The sequence below is a fragment of the Macrobrachium nipponense genome, chromosome 1 (genome assembly GCF_015104395.2).
Source record: "Macrobrachium nipponense isolate FS-2020 chromosome 1, ASM1510439v2, whole genome shotgun sequence".
Taxonomy (NCBI): domain Eukaryota; kingdom Metazoa; phylum Arthropoda; class Malacostraca; order Decapoda; family Palaemonidae; genus Macrobrachium; species Macrobrachium nipponense.
This window is the reverse complement of record NC_087200.1, coordinates 158,217,579-158,238,619: the sequence shown is the minus strand read 5'-3', so window position 1 is coordinate 158,238,619 and position 21,041 is coordinate 158,217,579. Positions and strand designations below refer to the sequence as shown.

Genomic DNA, 21,041 nt, shown 5'->3' with positions numbered 1-21,041 from the left:
TATTAAGTCATATACATTCCTTTATATATTATCATTGTTGATTGTTTTGTTTATCCGATTATATTAATTGCTATTATATTTTTGATACATGCCTTTACACAGATATCATTTGATACATGTAAGCCATTTTACCTGTATATATGTAAATTACCTTATGTTAAGAAACATGATTAGAATTAAGCGTAATTTAAGCATATTTCTAATTTTATATCACTGTGTATATGTATCTTTTTATTTTTTAGCAATTATATTCCCTTTATATTTATTTTATCTTTTATTTGAGACCTATTCTGATTTATTTTATTACTTTTGTTTACAATCTTGTGCTATTTCTCTGGTACGATTTCGCGCAGCGACACGAGCTGAGCCCAGAAAAGGGATTTTGACGTAAGGAAAAATCTATTTCTGGGCGATTGGCTCGTGTCGCCAGCGAAATCCCACCCTACCCATCCCTTCGCCCAAGATTGTCTGCTAACTTCAGGATGGCCACCAGAGGCGCAGCAGTCGGCAGCATGGGATGGAGTAGTAGTAGTACGAGCTGCTCACTCTGTGGGTCGGCTCCCCTCTTGGAGGGTTTTTGTAGTGGGAGATTTCTATTGGCATTTGGCTCGTGGTAGTGGTCTCACTCGCCTAGTGTTCATACCGACACCCTCCTGGAGGGTGAGCGAGTCAGTTATACTGACCTTTTTCTTTATTTTATTTATTCTCTGGTATGTGTTAGTACATTTACCCTAGAAATAATAGATTAAAGGATATTTCGCTGGCGACACGAGCCAATCGCCCAGAAATAGATTTTTCCTTACGTCAAAATCCCTTTATGGCTACTGTAAAATGACGTCAATGTTTACGTATGAGGTCTGGTAGTGACACAGTTTACATATGCAACGCGTGCGCGGTAACGAACGCAATCTGTATGCTTGGTTTATAAGCTTCCTCATAAAAAAAAAAAAAAAAAAAAAAAAAAAAAAAAAAAAAAAAAAAAAAAAAAAAAAAACAAAAAAAAAAAAAAAAAAAAAAAAAAAAGAGGTTAGCTTGATATTAAACTCAAGAGATGCTGGTACGTAATGGTATAGTTATTAAAGACATTAAGAAGATTCTTTTACTTATACGTACGTATATATGTACCATGCAGTACCATAATAATGTCAAAGTCCAATGAGTGCTTGAAACCAGCCCTGATATTGGACAAAGTTTAGCCGTTAAAAGACGCACCTTTTTTATAAGGACATTTATGAAACAAAATCGTTAGTATCATAACATTACATTTACTGAAAGATAATTTTCAAGCGATTTTGTATACAGTATTGCAGTCGACTCCGTAAAAGATTTACCATAAATTAATATCGAATGTAAACAATATGGTTTGTTTACTACCATAGTCCCGATATAAACCCCACTGGGCTGCGCTATGCTTTGTTTACATGCCGACTTACTGTAGGCAAATTTTTGCAAGTTTTTTATAAATATATATTGGGTTTAATTTTAATAGTTTATTAATGTACTGTAATAATTAGACTTGCTTTTCAATGTTTTTATTATGTTAGCAACACGTTTTATGCCTACCCACTACACTACGTTCTACTTACTATTTACCTAGGTAGCCTATGGCGCTTGGTCAACAATCGGTTGGACACAGGCTAGTTTTCTTTTATACTGTATATTATACATTAAAAATTATAAATGCACGTTTAACATGATATTTATTTAACTTTTAACAATTATTTAGTTGTAAGTACATGTAATATATTGTATAAAAGGCAAGGTTAGGTAATAACTGATGGTCAAGAACGGATTAATCCATTTTCAGTTATTTCTTATGGGAAAACTTGATTCAGTTCTTGAAATAATCGAATTTCAACGCTCCTTCTGGAACGAATTATCGTTGAGAACCGATGCCCTACTGTATTTTCAAAATATTGTCGTAACGTTATTAATTGCTAACCCCATCGTAAAATTGAATTATCATAAGACGAATTATTGTAACTTGACTACTACCTGTAGTATTTCAATTCGTATCACCATGCACAAGGAAAAATTAGGTGTTAAAAAAAAGAATACAAATCAACACTTAAAATATGAAATACTTGTAATCCTGAACATATTCAAATTTTTTAATCTTCATAAACTGTTAATCAGTAAGCTAATAAAGTGGGATTCAGTAAACTATGAAAAGCCCGAGGGAATACAAACACACAAAAAACTAAGAGAGCCACAAATTTTTTCTTATACATATGGAATGACACACTCAGGATTTATGCACAATGCATGAATATGCTATATTAAAATAATGGGTCTGTGGTGAGTGACAGGCCTCTAAGAAGTACCTGCCACGTCATCTATCATTAAAATCCTGAGTCACGTGATTGTCAACACCACAATACATGGCAAATGAGCAAGGATCTAAATCAAGAGATTATTAAACAAGGAATTTCCCAAATACATATTGCCTCAAATTATAACTGATCAGTCTTATTTTCATGGTATTCCAGTAGATGGTACTCACTCAATAAGCCTCCTCATCCATCTCATGAATTATATCCCATGGAGGAGAGGCAGTCAATGACTTTTACTGAATAAGATGTTTAATGAACCAAATGATTATCCCTTAAGAGAGTGACAGGTGATACATGCAAAAATTAATTGTTTTATGACTTCAAAAGCCACTTCTGTTCACATCAAATATACTGATTTAATAGTCAGCCTTTGTCACAAAAAGATAAATGTACAACAAGATGGAAACAGAATGAAACTGCAGTTCCTCACTAAAAATATAACGAATAAAAATCTCTTCAATAGAACATATAACTTAAATTACCTTCTCTACAATCATCATCAAGATCTGATGTACTCTGAAAGTGTGCAATGGGAAGAATCAAAAGGTGCTGGGCAACAAGACCCCCTTTGGCTAATGCAACGTAAGAATGATTACCAACACTCACAACCAGATGCTTCTCAACTTCAGGACTTGCTAAACAAAACCAACATGGACCTGCAATGAGATGAAAATCTAAACTTTCTTTCTTAAGTTTTACACATACCAAATCTATGAAACAATCCACTTAGCCTGAAAAAACAAATTTATATTAAAAGTACGGAAACAGTGTCCCAACAATCTCATATACTATATATTCACATTCAAGAACATAAGAACTGTCATGATGAGCAGTTTTTCTGTAGAACAATACTATATATACTAAATCTAAAATTTTATTAATGAGGAAAGATTATATCTCTTTTTTAATAAGTTCTGAGCTGTCTTGGTAGAACAGTAGTCTTCAAAACTGACAACACATTTAATATCTTAACAGCACTTGAATGAAAAGTTATTGCACAAAACATCCCAAATGTATGCACATATAAAATTCTTTCAAAATAGTTAATGCTTTGAACAAACAAACCATGGCTTTGAATATTCTTATTTGCTGGCTGAAAGTGGTAGTCACAAATCCCCTAAGTGGGATGCTAGATCGCCATGTATCTCATCTACCTACACTAGCAAGATGCTCCACACCAGAAGAGACACCTATGCTCTCCTCAAGACAAGGAAGCAGGGTCTTACTATAAGAAAATAGATTGAAAGAAGAATGTTTAAAAAATATTAATTTGTTTGTCACAGAAATGCAACTGCCTTAAATAACTTAGAATCTATTAAGGTAGGAAGCCAATTCATTTACCAACTACAGGCAGTCCCTGGTTATCAGCAGGGTTTCCATTTTCAGTGGGGTGCTGATAGGCAAAAACTACCATTAACCGAAACTCAGTGATTTATGGCACCAATAACTGGTTAATGGTGCCTCTGTTAGGTATGTTATGACGCCATAACTCTATTATCGGCACCTTATGGCGCTGATAACTGAAACTTACCTCGTTATGGCGCCATAAATCGCCAAGTTTATGGTGCTAGACAAGTGCCATAAAACTGGAATGCCATTAACCAAGTCCGCTGATAACTGGGGACTACCTGTATATACAATTAGACAAAACTATCAAGCAAAAAGCTGCCGGTATACATAAATTGATAACAATATCAACTCATCAGAGAGTGTAGGATCACAAGAATTCAAACTATGCTAAGTCTTACCTTCCTTGTACTAACTAACTCAGAAGCTGCAGATGGTCAAAAGTTTATGGCTGACTACACACACACACACACACACACACAAACATGCATAAGTTAAAGGCCCAATGCCAATTTGAGAAAATTTCTAAAGAGGACTATTACACAGTGTATAAAAACAATGAGTTAGATGGTAATGAGACGTGAGAATATGTGACATGAAAGAAGCCTAGAGTAAAGCTATCACACTTTACAACTTTGCAGCTAAGCGCCACACACTGATTATGTCACGACCATTCCTTGAAGTTGATTGGTTGCCAATAGTTTTGAAAAGTTGGATAATCTGTGGTTCTTTTTCTCTTCATTTATTTTGCAACGGTTGTTTTACTGAACTAAAATATGTTGTGCTGATTATAAAAAAAAAAAGTTATATTATACTCAGAAATACAATCATAATATACATCTCCCTAAAATCGGTAAAAAAACAGTTAAATATGAATAAAAGTTGGGAGTGTTCCGAACTGCTGCAAATGAAGTTCATCTGAATGCAGAGATGGGATAGGGAGTGTCTGCATTCAAACTGGTGCACATGAATCTGGACAATGATAATTGCCATTTGATACTGACAAGCATGTTCGCCACTCTAAATCAAAACATAAAAGACTCTCAGAGCTGCATGAATTTCATACTGATTTCAGGAAATTTTTACTACATTTAAGTCTTAGAATCACTTTCATTGAAATCGTTTTTACATTCAGAGGGATGACAAGCAATGAATGCACTTTACAAAATCAGAATATGCCAGGTGTTTAACATAAAAGTTACAGTATGTAGGCTATATGAATCATATTGGGTATAATCTGCTGAGAATTTTCACAAGGACATTATCTCCTTTCGAAATAACAGGAAAATAAAAAATGACATACACCTATAATGACCTATGTCTTTTTGTCGGTTTATGCAGCTTACTGTGGTTCTTGTTGTGGTTATTCTTGTTTTTGTTGTTATTGTTATGTTGCTTGTAGTATCTTAGAAAACTTTTCATATGGTAACCTAACATTGCAGAATAACTATAGACCTATTCATAAAATACTGGTGTAAAGAATTATCTACCTACTCTTGTAAACTGAAATTTAGTCATTTAATTTAATTGATCAAGTGATTCATGGGTTACTCACTGACTGGTTTGGATCATCTCATGCATGTCTATTTCAGCCATCACTGTGTTTGTCATACTAGCAACAATAACCCAAACAAGTGGAGGTGTTTATTGGGCTAGCGCAACTAAAATATGCATTTGGCTGCTCTACAATAAAGCTCCGGATTAACCCTTGACCTACCAGCAGAAGCCAGACACCTCTGGCGATGTAATTAATCACGCCCAGCAAAGGAGGTGTTGAAATAATTACTGTCCAAAAAAGGGCGTGGTACAAAACGGGCAATCATCATTATGTAATGATAGCTATAAGAAATAATAGTAGATAGGGTAGCGTAAAAACAGAGAGAGAGAGAGAGAGAGGAGGAGAGAGAGAGAGGAGAGAGAGAGAGATAGAGAGGAGAGAGAGAGAGAGAGAGAAATTCAAAGTACAGTGACAATAATGCGAAAGAGAGGAGACGAGACGAGAGAGAGAGAGAGAGAGAGAGAGAGAGAGAGAGAGAGAGAGAGAATATTCAAAGTACAGTGAAAATAATGAGAAAGAGAAAGAGAAGGACAGAATAATCAGAGTATGTACAGTGAAAATAACAAGAGAGAGAAAGAGGAAGAGAGAGAGAGAATTGAGTTTGGTGTATGAGCCAGAATTTGATCAACAAAACCTTAGTCACAGGAAGTTGGATCATAACTACATTGCAATTAAAATTTTGAGACCGTCATAAAATCTTTGACCTGTGATCTCGCACCAAACTTACTCAGCTTCTAGCAGGAATGCAGCTCTGCCTCCCGGAGAGGTATTAACATGTTAAATTACTGACTCTGCCTGGAAAAGGAGGAAGTAACATGTTAACCCCACCTCAAAGGGGATGGGGACAAGATAAGGAAACCACACTCCACGAATCAAGAATCCAGTTGGGCGGAGAACCAAGATCTACACCGCCTAAAGAGGTGGTGCCAAATTCGAATCGAGGGTGGCTCAAGTTGAGTTTGACAGAAGAAGCCAGAGAGGACTGGCAGCCGTCGTTGAGTACAGAAGTAGAAATATTGCCAGAGTGCAGCAATAAATTTATAAGTTTTGTATTTTTACTTGTAACTCTGAATTCTTTGCACAGTAATGAAAGAAACTGCCGTTCATCTCATTCAAACTTCTCCAGAGAGACTAAGACTAAGACTACAAAGATTACTAATTCAGAACTAACATTAAGAAGAAGCATAAAGTTAAAAACCAGACTGCAGAACACATTATCAAGAAGAAGAAGCAGGTAAGCAATCATATAACTCGAACACTCTACCTTACAAAAACGCACCAGAGTGCACCACTTAACAATTAGTCACCAACCAATGAAGAAGTACCAGAAGGCGGCAACAGAAAAGACTGCCTACTAAGGAGGAGGAGATATTTCTTTGCAGAAGGGGAGAAGCCAGAGAGCATCCAGAGGGTGCGGTTGTGTGCCTTACCAGCCATGGGTAAGAAAGGCTTCATACTTAAACACGTCGTTATATTACTACACTTCGCCTCAAGTAGACGATAGCAGAGTCGTACTACCCTCAATACTAACTAAACTTGTTTGTTCCAAAAGTGTACATATATTTTGTGTTAATGAAGTCAGGAAACTGCCTTGTCTTTCTAGCCTCATGAGACATCTTTGAAGAGATTTACTACAAGAATCCAGAGCATCTACAATTTATAAAAGACAAAGAATAAAAGCAGTAAGGCCTTACACCGGTGGCTGCTGAAAAAGACCTGAAGAAAGACATAACAGGTGAAGTGCAAGACATACAGGAAGTTGGAAACAAAGGCGAGTCATAATATGTGAAGGGCGAGGTGAATCGACAAAACTCAGCTCAAGAATTTGAAAACAACCACGAGTCTCAACTCGTGAAGGATGAAACATACAAGAATAACAGACAGCGAGGACAATTGACAAAATATTCCCACTTAGACGTCAACATTCACAGAGGCTGAAAACATAAGCATCGGGTAGTGAAAATAATATTGACAAACGTAATCGCATACAAAACCCCACAGCTAAGAAACAATATTCCCTGAAGAGAAAAGAAAACATCGTACATATGAAGGTCACCGTGAGGACAGCATAATAGTGGTAATCAGCGAATTCCTGTGTTGGTCGCAGATGGAGCATTGAGAGGTGGAGAAAAGTGAAGAATTCAAGAGAAAATGATAACAAACCACAGTTAAAACTGAACAAACACACTAGGAAATATGGAATTCGTGTTGGAAAATTTTCATTTTTTTTCTCTCTCTCTCTCTGTAACAAGGTATAGAAACTTATTATTCTCTCTCTCAAAAATTTTTAAAAAATTTGTTTATAGATGTTTAATAGATAGATATACTATGCCAGATCTTTTTGATGCATTATTGAATACTGTTAGGAATAGCCCATACCATTTACGACCGACAATGGAGAGCCGTAGTTGAATTCCAGAGCCAAATTCATGAATATCATTAACTCAAGGAATTAAAAAACAAATATTAATAACTAATCAATAATGATAACAAACTACTAATAACACTAACCCATTTCAATTTAGAACAATGACGCAAGCAGCGATCATTATGCAAACCACGCGTTTCTGTGGAAGAGTAGATAGTTCGAACCCTGACAAAAATAAACTAGAATCATACTCTGTGAACCAGTGGTTAGCTGATGCAGACAGTCACACATCTATAGGGGGGATAACGAATGAAAGAGCTCAAATTAACGAAGCCTTGCTTCTCATTAGTTCAGAAAGAGGTGATGCACATAGGACTTCAAATTCAGTTAGATTCAACAAAATAACCACATACACTGAATTTAAATGAATTTGTTTATCAATCTGGGAGCCAGTAAGTAAAAGTGATGTATTATAAAATATTAGAAAATTTCTTACACAACATTATGATGGAGAATCAATAGCAAATCTTCATACAGATGTCGAAGAATCAATACAGATAGTAGTGGAAGATCTGAAGAAAACTAGTATCACCATAGGAAAGAAGGATGATTTCGGTGATGATAGATATGATTTAGTTAGCTTAAGGCATGTCTTGGAGAAAAGGAAAAGATAGCTTTCAGGTCAAAAACTGATCCAAAGAATGATAGCCTTACTGCATTAAATATTGAGATACAAAAAAAACAAAGGAAAGAGATAGACTTTTCTAAGGATTTATAAGGATAACAGACGCCTAAAATAAAAAGAAAGGCAGAAATATAAATAATTCATATAAAAGAAGTAACACATATAATGATAATTCCAGACAATTAGTGAACAGACAAACTTTCTTTCAAGGGAAATATGCACAAAATAATGGGAAAAATGGAATCCAACCCAGAAAGGAAGACAGAATCAATCTAGGAATGGCGAACACAAATAATTCAAAGCCAGTGAATAATGAAGCTCAAGGAGATAGACAAAAAACATGTGTTTGTATGGTGCTTTTACGTTGCATGGAACCAGTGGTTATTCAGCAACGGGACCAAAGGCTTTACGTGACTTCCGAACCACGTCGAGAGTGAATTTCTATCACCAGAAATACACATCTCTCGCACCTCATTGGAATGGCCGAGAAACCCAAAAACCCAAATGCAGAAAGCCTAGAATCTGTGCAGTTTGCAAAAAGGTTGGGCATTTAACTAAAAACTGCTGGTTCAATACTAAGGAAGCCAATAGGAAGATTGGCAATAATGTAAAAGTCACCCAAATATAAATACGTCATCAAGTCAGTGACAATTAACCCATTTACAGTGATATAGTTCACTGAAAGCAGTTTGATAGTTGGGTAAGGCTGAGAGTCCTATGACTGATCTGTGTGTGCTATCAGCCACATGCCCACAAGTTTTACTTTTATTCTCTGTGGTATAAGGGGCATTACAATTATCATGGCCATCCATCCCCACATGTATGTGGCAGTGCAATTACATGTATGTGCATGTGCAATAGCTTATACATGTACATTCTACTTTATGCATATACATGATATATTGTGGAGTTGAAACTATTATATTAATTAAAAGCTACTATATTTCCAACAGATACGAGTAAAAAACTATTTGCAATGAGACATTTATGTGTAGGACCATGCCCTGTCATTGTCTCACAATATAAAGATTTGATGTGTAGGCCAATGCCCTGTCATTGCCTCAAAACATAAGAAATTGACAAGTAGGTCTATGCCCTGTCATTGCCTCAAAATATAAGAAATTGACGAGCAGGCCTATGCCCTATCATTGCTCAAAATAGTATAAGAAACTGACATAGGTCCATGGCCTGTCATTGCCTCAAAATATATGAAATTGATGTGTTGGCCTAATCTCTCAATGATACTAACATTTTACATGCAGGATTATGATGAATTAATAGCCTAATATTGTAATTGGTTGCTTAAGTCTATGCTTCATTTCAATTATTGTGGTCTACGTGGGATCGCTTAGGTAGGCCAACAACAATTTAAGAGATAAAATCAAGATGCAATTGTATTTAGGCTGTAAATAAAAAAAAAAATGCACAGTCAAACTTTATCCAAGTTCTTCATGATATATACCACTTCATATATCTTTATCAGAGATAATTGTAAACTTGACAACTCCTGGAACTCCAATCTATGGTGTCACAATTCATGCACGAAACTCAACATTACCGAACAGAGTCAGAGCCGTATAGGTAATGATTTGGAATGTTAACTGGTGTGACATCATTCCCCTTTCAAGAGCTACCCAATCACTGGCGTGCAGTGGCCAGGGCCTTAGCTGCAAAGCTAGGTGGAGGGGGCTGCTATACTATGTGTAAGTAGCCACCATAAAACCAAGATAAAACTTATCTAGACATTCATTGAACATAAACCTGAGATAGAAGAAAAAAAAAAAAAAGAGTAGATTGGAACTTTTGGTTTCATGTTATTAACTTGGTCAACTCATTCTCAATCATCTTCAGAATGCAGGAATGACTATTTCACAAACTTCATGAACTTGAACTTTTCTGAGAGTGAAATGTTATTCTTCGATGTAAGAAGAGCCCCATTCAATAGATTCTCTAAAGCTAAACATTCTCCTAGAGACAGGATGATAAGTGAATTAGAAAGACAACCAAGCAGTGAGGTCTAGTGGAGTTGGTGCCAAGAATATAATTTTTGCAGGATTGAAAAGGGCAAAGTAGTGATTGTTGCTGCTGCCTCATGCTGAATCTAAATGAGAGAAGGCAAACGAAGCTTAAAAAATTTTTAGTTTGTGAATTTATAGGACAAGTTACACCTAAATGGTTTCAATTTCTTATGAAAAGGGGCGCAAGAAATGATAGCCAACATATACATGTAATTTGCTAATAAGTTTTTAAGATTCAAAGGTCATAGGAAAGCATTTAAAATGAAAGGGATGACTCCTTCAGAGGTTCACAGGAAGCCTTCAAGAGATAATGGAGAATGTGTTTCAAATAGTCCCTCACCAAAATAACTGAAACGAACCATCAGTTTAGAGTAGCATTTGAAAACCATCCATAATGCAGTGCTGTTCTTTAGTCTGTTGCAGACAAAGATACCAGTTATTCTTGGAGGCCAATATGTAAGAAAAAAATTTCTAGTAAAAGAAAGGATGGTAAATAAAGAGGCACTTCCCTGCTACAGCATATAAAAATTCTTGCCCAATTTGCCTGGTAAAACTTAACTGTTGTTACAGCTGAGTAGGAGTCTGGTAGACCTACCTGATTTACAAAAAAGTGAATATACTACATGGATAATGGGTTCATATTTGTGGGTTATGTGGAAATCAAAATAACATTTGTTTTGGTACAAGTATCACTTCAAACTGAAATATCTGGTTATAAAAGGAAACAACATATTTGATACAAACATTATTTCCTACACAGAATAGAATATAGAATTTAGGCCTAAGGCCAAGTACTGGGACCTATGAGGTCATTCAGTGCTGAAAGGGAAATTGTTGCAGCTAGGGGCCAAAGGGATGCTGCAACAAACCTCAAGTTTAAGTAATGCCCACAGCACAATTAGACCCAATTATTTGTTGTCTATCTTTACTCTTTTTTTCCTTCAGACCTGGTCCAGATAAAGGTATCAAATATGTAACTGCATTACCTTTCATAGACAAAAAATACACAAGATAATTACGAACCAGTTGGTTTAGGTGGTACCCTCTTTCTCTCACCCCCCATGTCACTGTCTCCTTTCCTTTCCTTCTTCATCATCATCATCAAATTTGGCATTCATGTCATAAAAGAACTGGGCTCCACTGCTTTTTGCACTAACCTATAAAAATAATATTCAACAATATTATAACAAATCCATATTCAACCACACTGCCTGTATATAACCCTATAATAAAAGCTCATTAAATATAAAGTTACAATACATATGACCAAACATTAAAACACTAAATTATAAAATACACAAAAAGATATATTAAAAAACTACAGCTACCTGACTTTCTGTTGGGGAACACTGCCCTCTGAATATGGACATTCAGTTACATCAGGAGGCTGCTTGTTTAATTCACTCGGATCACAATGAACCATTGGGGTAATATTGAAGGCATACAACCACTTTTGTTTTTCTGGATTTCCCACCTTTGCCAAACCTATGAAGCGGGTAACATGGCGAGTAGGCTCATTCAGTACTTTGTGATTCCTGTGTCAAAAAAATCAATCATAAGTCTTGGAAAACCACTGTATTATAAATATACTTCACTGAGAAAAAAATTACAATTTTTATGATAAAAATTATTATCTGATAAAGTTATCTAACATCAGTCATTAGGTGCTATCAGTACTAAATAAAATCATGATTCTTTAAAAGAAAACTGTATTTTTCTAACAAACCTGAAGTCCTTTACATTAGGAAATACCTTCGGTGAAGCTAGAAAACAGCCACTAAAACTCTCGAACACCAGTAGGCGGGAATAGCCACATGGCCCAGATGTAAGCATTCCAGTTTGCCTTTTGGCCAAAGTTTGAGATTCAGGGATGGCATGAGGTGTGCCTAATGTGTAAAGAACCATCAGGTTTGATAAAGTTAGGAAAATTACAATTTTAAAAAATTGTGATGTTCCTAGAAGATATACAAACCCTTGGTCCTTTATATTAGGAAGATTCACTGATTGAAGGGAGGAATGTGCGTGTCTATTTGAAATGACTGGAGTTCTGCACACCTAGGCTACTCCTCTAGTCAAAAGATGAGGAGGATCACTCTGCTCCTTACATAATGATTGGTTTATAGGAACTGTGTGATCAAATATCAGACTTTTGGACACTTTTTGATTGATTAAGAAATCGTAACTCTTTCAAAAACAAAGGGGCTATGAAGAATCTTAATAGTCAGAGGCAGTAAGGCAAAGACTCGAAATGGGTTGTCTTAATTCCATTTTCTCCTTCCTCCCCTTGCTAGAGGCAGGAGAGGGATTGCTTCTATTATTCTATAAAGAAAATAGAACGTGTAGACTTACCACATTAGACTCCAGTTCCAGCAAGTGTAGGTTCGAGTCCTATTCTCTGCCCAAAGGAAGAGAAGTAGGAGGATGTGGAAGGGGGAGGAGGAGAGGTCCAGTCATTCTCCTAATGCTTCTCACTTCCAGAGCCACACTTTGGGGAGATGCTACCTGTCCTGTTAAAGGAACAGGGTAAGTAAACAATTGTTGAGCAGCCACCACATGTCCAAGGCTAAAAGGTTCCAAGGACTCGTGGACAATACCTGATGGTAGGAATAGTACACAAATGTGGTGCGATAAGACCACATTTCTGTATCTAGACCGACAGATTCCTCCGGAAAGTAGGTAATGATTGATCTGGTTCATCAATTACAAAGTCCAAGAGGCAGGGGACCATGAAAGACTCGATCCCTGCATTCTGATGACATCTGGGATGGAGTCGTGATATTGATACCCACCTTCTGAAGGGTGACACTGAAGAGGGTACATTCAGATCGTCTATCCTCTTCACCAATACCGGAGTGAGATGAGATGCGGTCTTGGAAGACAAATCTCTGTCTGATGATAATCGCAAGGGCATGTGCACAGCACAAGAAAGGAACCCTAAACAAAGAGTCAAATGCTGTCCAGAGATCTGGGGTCTCTGTGATGGCAAGACAGAAGGAAGTTCACATCAGTAGTTAAATCTCAACTGAGGCAAAACAATACTACATCGTGAAAGACTATGCTGAATGTGGACATACATCTTTCACAATTGAATAGGAGAGAAGCAACCCTGACCAGTGAAAAAGTCCCGTTAATGACACCAATCAGAGAAGTCAGCTCCAATCCCTGGAATGTTACAGAGGACTGAAAGTTACCTAGTTATTTCCATTGCTGTTCAGCAAGAAAGCCTATGCTTGCAAGGAAAGCTGAATAGTCTTTTAGCTGTGAAGATACAGGGATTGTACTGCCTGAGGAACCACTCTTGTGTCATCAACACCAAAGGTTGGGACAGGAAGGAACTCCTCTCGTTACCTTGGAAGCAGAGCTGGCAGGTCTGGCTACAGGCGAGGTCTTCCATTATTTATTTTCAATTTGGGGTGAACAATGTTTGTTTAACACCTTATGAATTAGAAAAAATATAAAGAGAAGACAAAAACTGTCAAGTTTGTTTGAAAAAGTCATTCTGAGTCATTGCAGTGGCCCATGGGTCAGGTGCGATGGCAAATAAGACCTACAGACTTCTGTTGTACGGGGCAGTAAATAGATAGATGATAGGGAGTCTTCTGAGACATATCTCTGCCTGATGATTCTTGCAAGGGCATGTGTGGAACATGAGACAGGAGCCCTAAACAAGAGTCAAATGCCACCCAAAGACCTTGGGTCTCTGTGATGGGAATGCAGAGGTTTCTCATCAGTAGTTAACCATCGACCGAGGAGCAATAATAATACTAAGATGAACCGTCTCTATGCGAGGAAAGCAGCACTCTGCCCATCACTCGAATCCGGTGGCCAAGTTGAATGCCAATGCATTTCATCCGGAAATTAGTTTGGTTGATAGAACTATCAAGTGCACTACAGTTACACTCGTGCACCTGCATGTTAACCGAAGCAGGAGGGAAATGAAATCCTTTTGTTTGGAGATAAATGTCACTACTGTGATATTGCTCAATTACACCACTGGTTGTCTCAAAATCAAACCCCGAAACTCTCGGGAGGCCTGAAAGACTGCCGTGAGTTTCAGGATAGCATTGCTGAGAGGGTACTTATAGTCTTGGTTGCACGCTTGAAGACCTACAAAAGCTCAAGACCAAATTACTATCTTGTTCACCCTTTTCAGAAGACTCCTCACTGTGGAATGTAGTCAGTGGTGTAGTGGCAAATCCCAAAGTAAATGTTTCTTGAATATGGAGTCCATTGGAAAGAAAATAATTGAAAATATGATTGGGCATTCTGCTTTCAGATATTCTTTTAAGAGAAAAGATAAAGCCATAACCCTTGGTGATGTTTCTGCAATCAAGGTTGCACCAGATCAAAGTAATGATCCTGCCCTATTATTTCAGAGATTATTGGTAGTGGCAAAAACAGGTGAGCTGTCACTGGAAGATGTTTTAGGTTATGAGCTTAGCCCATTCCCTCCAGCTCTTTTCGAGATTAGAAATGTATTTCGTAAGCCAGGGACCAAAACCACAGCTCGCTTCAATGCTCTCTTAGAACCACTTGAAACAGAAGCGGTGTAGATCCACCTCAATCCGCTCCTCAAACAGAGCACTACGTCCTTGATGGAGGGTCCTTATTATATCGAGTACCCTGGAAGAAGGGGAGATAGCGACAGCGCAATAGCTGAGTCATTTGCAGATTTCACCATTCAAAAATGAGGTGGCAACAGTAGTTTTTGATGGCTATAATGGAGGTCCCTCAATCAAAGACAACACTCACCAAAGGCATTTAGGGCAGAAAGTCCACCCTGTTGTTAGTGTTACAGCAGAGACTTTGTTCTCTGGCAGGAAGGAAGAGTTTTTGTCAAGGGATATCAACAAGCATGCCTTAATAGATCTGATCAGTGTTAAACTTAGGAAAAGAGGATGTGTTGTCATCAACTCACCTGGTGATGCTGACATAGATATTACTAAGGCTGCAGTTGAAGCATCACAATTCCATACCACTACGTTGATTGGAGAAGACACAGACTTCTTAATTCTACTCCTTCATTATGCACAGACAGATAGCATGGACCTTTATTTCAGGTCTGATAAATCAACTGCTACAACAGTGCACCACATCAACAGTCTTAATCAGTCCCAGGAAATAAACTATGCTCTCAGCTGCTTTTCATCCACACTTTTACTGGATGTGATAGTACATCGCACATCTTTGGTGTAGGAAAAAGGACTGCATTTCAAAAGTTAGTCAAAGGTAATTCTGTGTTGCAATCTTGTGCTGATCAATTCCTCTTTCCAAACCAAGAACAAAAAGTAATTGAACACACTGGACCCAAGGTAATGGCTGTACTATTTGGTGGGAAGGGTGCAGAGTCACTAACATAGTACCCTGTCCAAGAAAATTGTGTCCTCAAAATCTTTTGCACCACCGGAACATCTACCCCCAACAGTCTTCCACCAAATTTCATTCTCTGAGTTTATTACCAGATAATGGTGTGGATTGGGAAAGAGAGTGACATGGATGTGTTAAACTGGGGTTGGAAGACAGAGGACACTAAGTTAACACCAGTAATGTCAGATATGAATGCAGCTCCAGACAATCTGTTAAAGATAATACATTGTAACTGCAAATCTGCCTGCCGATCATCGCGATTAGTTGTAGGGTGTATGGATTACCATGTGGATAATGCCAATTAGAAAATTGTGATACGCCATACAATCATGTCGAATTCAGTGAAGAGGAAGATGAGGAGTATCAATTAGTCTATGTATTAACACTGCTAATGATATATGTATGCACTTAATAGATAGTAAGATTGCCATATTATTAAGTTTAGACTTTTAAGACTCTGGTAGCAACCAAACACACTAGTTTCATAGGTGATGTACTGTTAAGTTATTGTATATGTTGTATATACAGGCAGTCCCCGGGTTACGACGGGTTAGGGTTACGACGTTCCGAGGTTAAGACGCTTCTCAATTATGTTCATCAGACATTATTTCCAGGGTTACGAAGCAAGTTCCAGGGTTACGACACCTACAACACTCATCTGGCAGATGAAATATGACACCAAAAATGCAAAATAATCAATACTTGAAGGGTTTTTTTTATGAAAAAAGGGATTTTGACGAAGGAAAAATCTATTTCTGGGCGAGGGTTCGTGTCGCCCAGTGAAATAATCCTTAAGTTCATTATTTCTAGGGTAAATAATGCTAACACATACCAGAGAAAAAACAAATTCAGGAGGGTGTCAGTATGACTGACTCGCTCACCATAAAAAAAAGAGGGTGTCGGTATGGTATAAGGGGCGAGTGAGACCACTACCACAAACCTCTTGCCATTTAGAATTCTCCTACACCAAAATCCCCCTCCTGAGAGAGCCGACCCACAGGCGGAGGCGGCAACTACTACTACTACGCCACGCACCACGCCGACTGCCGCGCCTCTGGTGGTCATCCTTATTGTCGTTAGATGCCAACCTTGGGCTGCAGGGCGGGGTGGCATAGGGGGGGATTTCACTGGGCGACACGAACCCTCGCCCAGAAATAGATTTTTCCTTCGTCAAATCCCCCTTTTCTGGGCTCAGTTTGTGTCGCTGCGTGAAATATACCAAAGAAATAGCACAAGATTGAATAGCAAAAGGGAAGGTCTCAATAAACTAAAAAGTAAAAGAAACAAATATAATATTGAGAGCTTACAAGTTATCATACAGAAAAGTTAACTTAAATATACAATCAGGCTTATAGTTAACTTAAAATTAATCTTTATTAACATACTAGAATTGATAACTTAACTAAATTAGTGAGTTATAAAATACATAGGAAACTTACTAAGTACAAAATTATTGTCAAAATTGAAATCTTAATCAAGTAGGTGTGCTACCCTAGCATAAAAATAAGGGGAGCAACACCCATAGTAACATAAATAATATACAAACAAAATTGTGGGTGCCCCTAGCAAAAAAATAAGGGACACACCCCTATCATCATATCATACGCAGCTAAGGCTAAACAAAAGGACCATATAGAGCATAACGGTTAGGTTAGGGGTGGGGGAAAATATTAGTTGAGGCAGGCGTAGAAAGGAGATCTGGATCTTCAACTACTACTACTGTGCAGTGTCAGGGGAAACTATGTTTCTCGCTGCTACTGCTGGAAATTTTAAAGATTCCAAGGACTTTAGATAGTGACGCTTGAAAACTGTCGGCGATTTCAGACAGTATACTTTTTCAACTCATCAAAGTTCATATGCTGGAAATAATTAATAGAGGTGGCCACTGCCCTGATGTATGGGCTTTAAGGAATGATCCAGGGTTTGCTTGTTTAATGAAGTAAAGGATCTGCTGCCTAATTCCTTTTACTGATATAGTGCCACCTTTCTCCCTCATAAAGAGTGGCCTGAGGACCTAGAGGATGTCCTAGACAGAAAGGCTCGTAAGGTCATCACTGGACAAAGAAAAAGGGTCTTGAGGAAGAGGGATGACTTTCCAAGGGGTCCACCTCATTAAAGGATCCTCATTTTTGGCCAGAAAACTGCGATCCGGGGAAAGCAAAACTTCTCCTGAAGGGAGGAATTCTACATGTCCCGCATTCCTGGAAAGAGCCGACAGTTCTGATATTTCTAGCTCCTGAGGCTAGACTCAGTAAGAAAAAGCGTCTTCCTTAGTAGCATTATGAATATGAACAAGAAGAGTTGTCAGTGTCTGAAGCCAGTTTGAGGACTCATTCAAAAACCATGATACTGAACTAGGCCTTCCCGAAGGTCTAAGTCTAGCACAAGCTCTCGGAATAGACGTAAAGTAAGAATCTGTTAAGTCTATTTGAAAACCAAATTGAAAGATTTTCTTTAAAGCTGATTTATTAGTGGTAATAGTGCTAGCTGCTAATCCTTTTTCAAATAAAGATCTGAAGAAGGATATAGCTGAATTAACTGTCATGGTTGTGTGTTTGTTTCTCTCAGGAAAGATGCTAACTTTTAAACAGCAGCATCATACTGTCTCAAAGTTGACTCTCTCTTATCTTATTCTAAGAAAAGGATATTCTGAGGATCGATATTTGCATCTTTTTTAGCCGCAAACTTCATGAAGTCCATAAAGTTAGGGTTTTGAGAATTCCTGAGGAAGCGAACACAGTCCTCATTTGTACTGACTTAGATAGTTTGGGATTGGGAATCCGTCGAGGTCGAAGACCCAATTCCAGAAGCAGAGGGTACCAGTTGCTCTTGGGCCAGTCCGGGGCTACTAGAGCTACTTATCCCTTGAAAGTCATGAGCTTGTTCAGTACTTTCAAAAGAAGATTCACTGGAGGAAAGATGTATATCTTCTTCCACTGATTCCAATCTATGGACAAGGCGTCTGTGGCATATGCCAGAGGGTCCAGGTTGGGGGCCACATAGCAAGGGAGCTTGTGGTTCGCTTGAGATGCGAAAAGATCTACTTGGAGACCCGGGACACTCCGGCGTATCCACTGGAACGACTTGTTGTCCAGGGACCACTCTGATTCCTTACTCCCCGCTAGATGGGTGGAGGATAGGTGCCATTTGTACTTGTTTGCCAGGGAAAAAATGGCTACCATGACATGGTTCACCATGTCTTGATTTGGATCCTCCCCTGTTGATGCGTGTACCACTACTGCACTGTCCAAGACCAGTTTTACATGAGAGTTCTTTGCTGGAAGAAGCCTCTTCAAGGTGAGAAATACTGCCATAGCTTCCAATACGTTTATATGGAGCTGGCGGAACTGAGGTGACCAAGTTCCTTGAACCTTCTTGAATTGAGAATATCCTCCCCACCCGCTTAGAGAGGCGTCTGTGTGGATGATCAGTGCTGGAGGAGAATATTGAAGAAGAACTGACTTGGACAGGTTCTTCATCTCCGCCCATGGACGGAGGTGATTTAGAAGAATCTGCGGGATTACTGACAACTTGTACCGAGATTTGGCATTTGCTCTTGAGCGCCAAACTCGGTTTATGTCTTTCAGTCTTGCTTTGAGCAGAACATCTGTAACCGACGCAAACTGGAGTGAACCTAGGATCCTTTCCTGGTTTCTCCTTGACACTCGTTTGTTCTTGAGGAATTGCCTTACTGACTTGGCTATTTCTTTCCTTTTGTCCACAGGAATTGACAGATTGTGAGAGGTTAAGTCCCAACGAATGCCGAGCCATTGAAAACGAGACTCCGGAGAGAGCCTTGGACTTTGTCCTGTTTATATGGAACCCTAGGTGTTCCAGAAATTGAAGTACTTTGTTTGTGGCTCTGAGGCATTCCTCGACGGTTTGGCGCCCAAATCAGCCAATCGTCGAGGTACGCTACTACCATTATCCCTTGTGATTTCAGTTGTTGTACCACTACTTCCGCTATTTTCGTGAATACCCTGGGGGCTACATTCAGCCCGAAGGGCATCACTTTGAAAGAGAATGCCTGGTCTCCCAGCTTGAAGCCTAGGTATGGGCGAAAGTGTCACGCGATTAGGATATGATAGTATGCGTCTGTAAGATCGATAGAGGTGGTGACGGCCCCATGGGGAAGTAAGGTCCGCACCTGCGAGATTGTCAGCATTTTGAACTTGTCGCAACGAATGAATAAGTTTAGCTGGGACAAGTCTAAGATTATTCTTTTTGATGAGCCTTTCTTTGGCATGCTGAATAAGCGTCCTTGAAACTTTAAATGCTTGACTCTCGACACTAGTCCTTTCTGAAGGAGCTCCTCTGCGTAATCTGCCAATTCCTTTGATGGTAGTTGAATGAACGACTTGGGTGGAGGGGGACCTTTGATCCAACTCCACCCCAGCCCTTTGGACACAATGCTCTGTGCCCAGCTGCTGAACCCCCACCTGTGGCGGAAGAGGAACAGCCTCCCTCCTACCTGGGAGATCTCACTGCTGTTGTGCGGAGTGAGCTCCACGTCCTCCACGGAAGTGCTTACCTCTGCTGGTAGCTCTTCCTGCACCTCGCTGCCGAAAAAGGCCCCTCTGGCCCTGCTTCCCTAGCGAACCTGTTTGAAGGTTTGAAAAGCTTGGCCTTCAAACACTGGGTTGAATGCCGGGGAAACAGCGTAAGAGGTCGAGGGCTGACCTTGTGGGGACAACAGAAGAATTGGTTGACTTTGTCCCTTTGCTGCTGCCGGTTGTCCTGGCTGAGAAACCGGAATGTAAAAGTGTTGCTGCTGTTGTTTTTGGTAGGGCTGGAACCTCTTCGTCTTCTTTAGCTTCTTGGAAGAAGAGGGAGGGTTCTCGGGTTTCCTCTTACCAGAGAGACCCCAACGAGCTCTGAGGCTTTGGTTAAGCCTCGTCGCCTCGTGTTGAACCTCGTTAACTACCGATTCGGGGAAGAGGTCCGCCCCCCAGATATTGGAGGAAAGCAACTTATTCGGTTCGCGACGAATAGTTGCTTCCTGAAGGACATGCTTCCGGCAATTCCTTCTTGCCAATGCAAACTGGTATAGGTCAGCTTGTACCGTTTGGGTCTGTGACTTGGCTAGGAGCTTAAATAAAGGCTCCGTACCATAAGTCAGAGCAGCCACTTCTGTCATAACCAGAGTGTTCAGTGTCCTGCCCAGTCTGGTTCTCGCCTCAAACTCTGCCTGAATGAGGTTCTCCAGCAACCTGGGTAACCTCTCACCGAACTGCTCCATAGCACAGTCCGGCTTGAGTTTGCCTACCGTAAAAGTGGCCGGTAGGTTCTCCCATAGATCTCCAAATGCAGGGAAGAGTGGAGACGTAGGATCTGATTCCCTTAGCTGAGGAAGGGGTTCGTCCTT

General features: G+C 39.1%; 1 protein-coding gene across 1 annotated transcript in view; it reads right to left on the bottom strand.

The window, feature by feature from the left end:
- The window catches only part of LOC135219787 (CWF19-like protein 1), a gene marked incomplete at its 5' end in the record, with an annotated part of 332,999 nt that overhangs the window by 52,256 nt on the left and 259,702 nt on the right, over positions 1–21,041 (bottom strand). Inside the window, 4 exon segments of the mRNA XM_064256860.1 lie at positions 2,816–2,989; positions 11,333–11,397; positions 11,399–11,461; positions 11,632–11,848. Of these exon segments, the coding sequence (XP_064112930.1) occupies positions 2,816–2,989; positions 11,333–11,397; positions 11,399–11,461; positions 11,632–11,848 (519 nt within the window).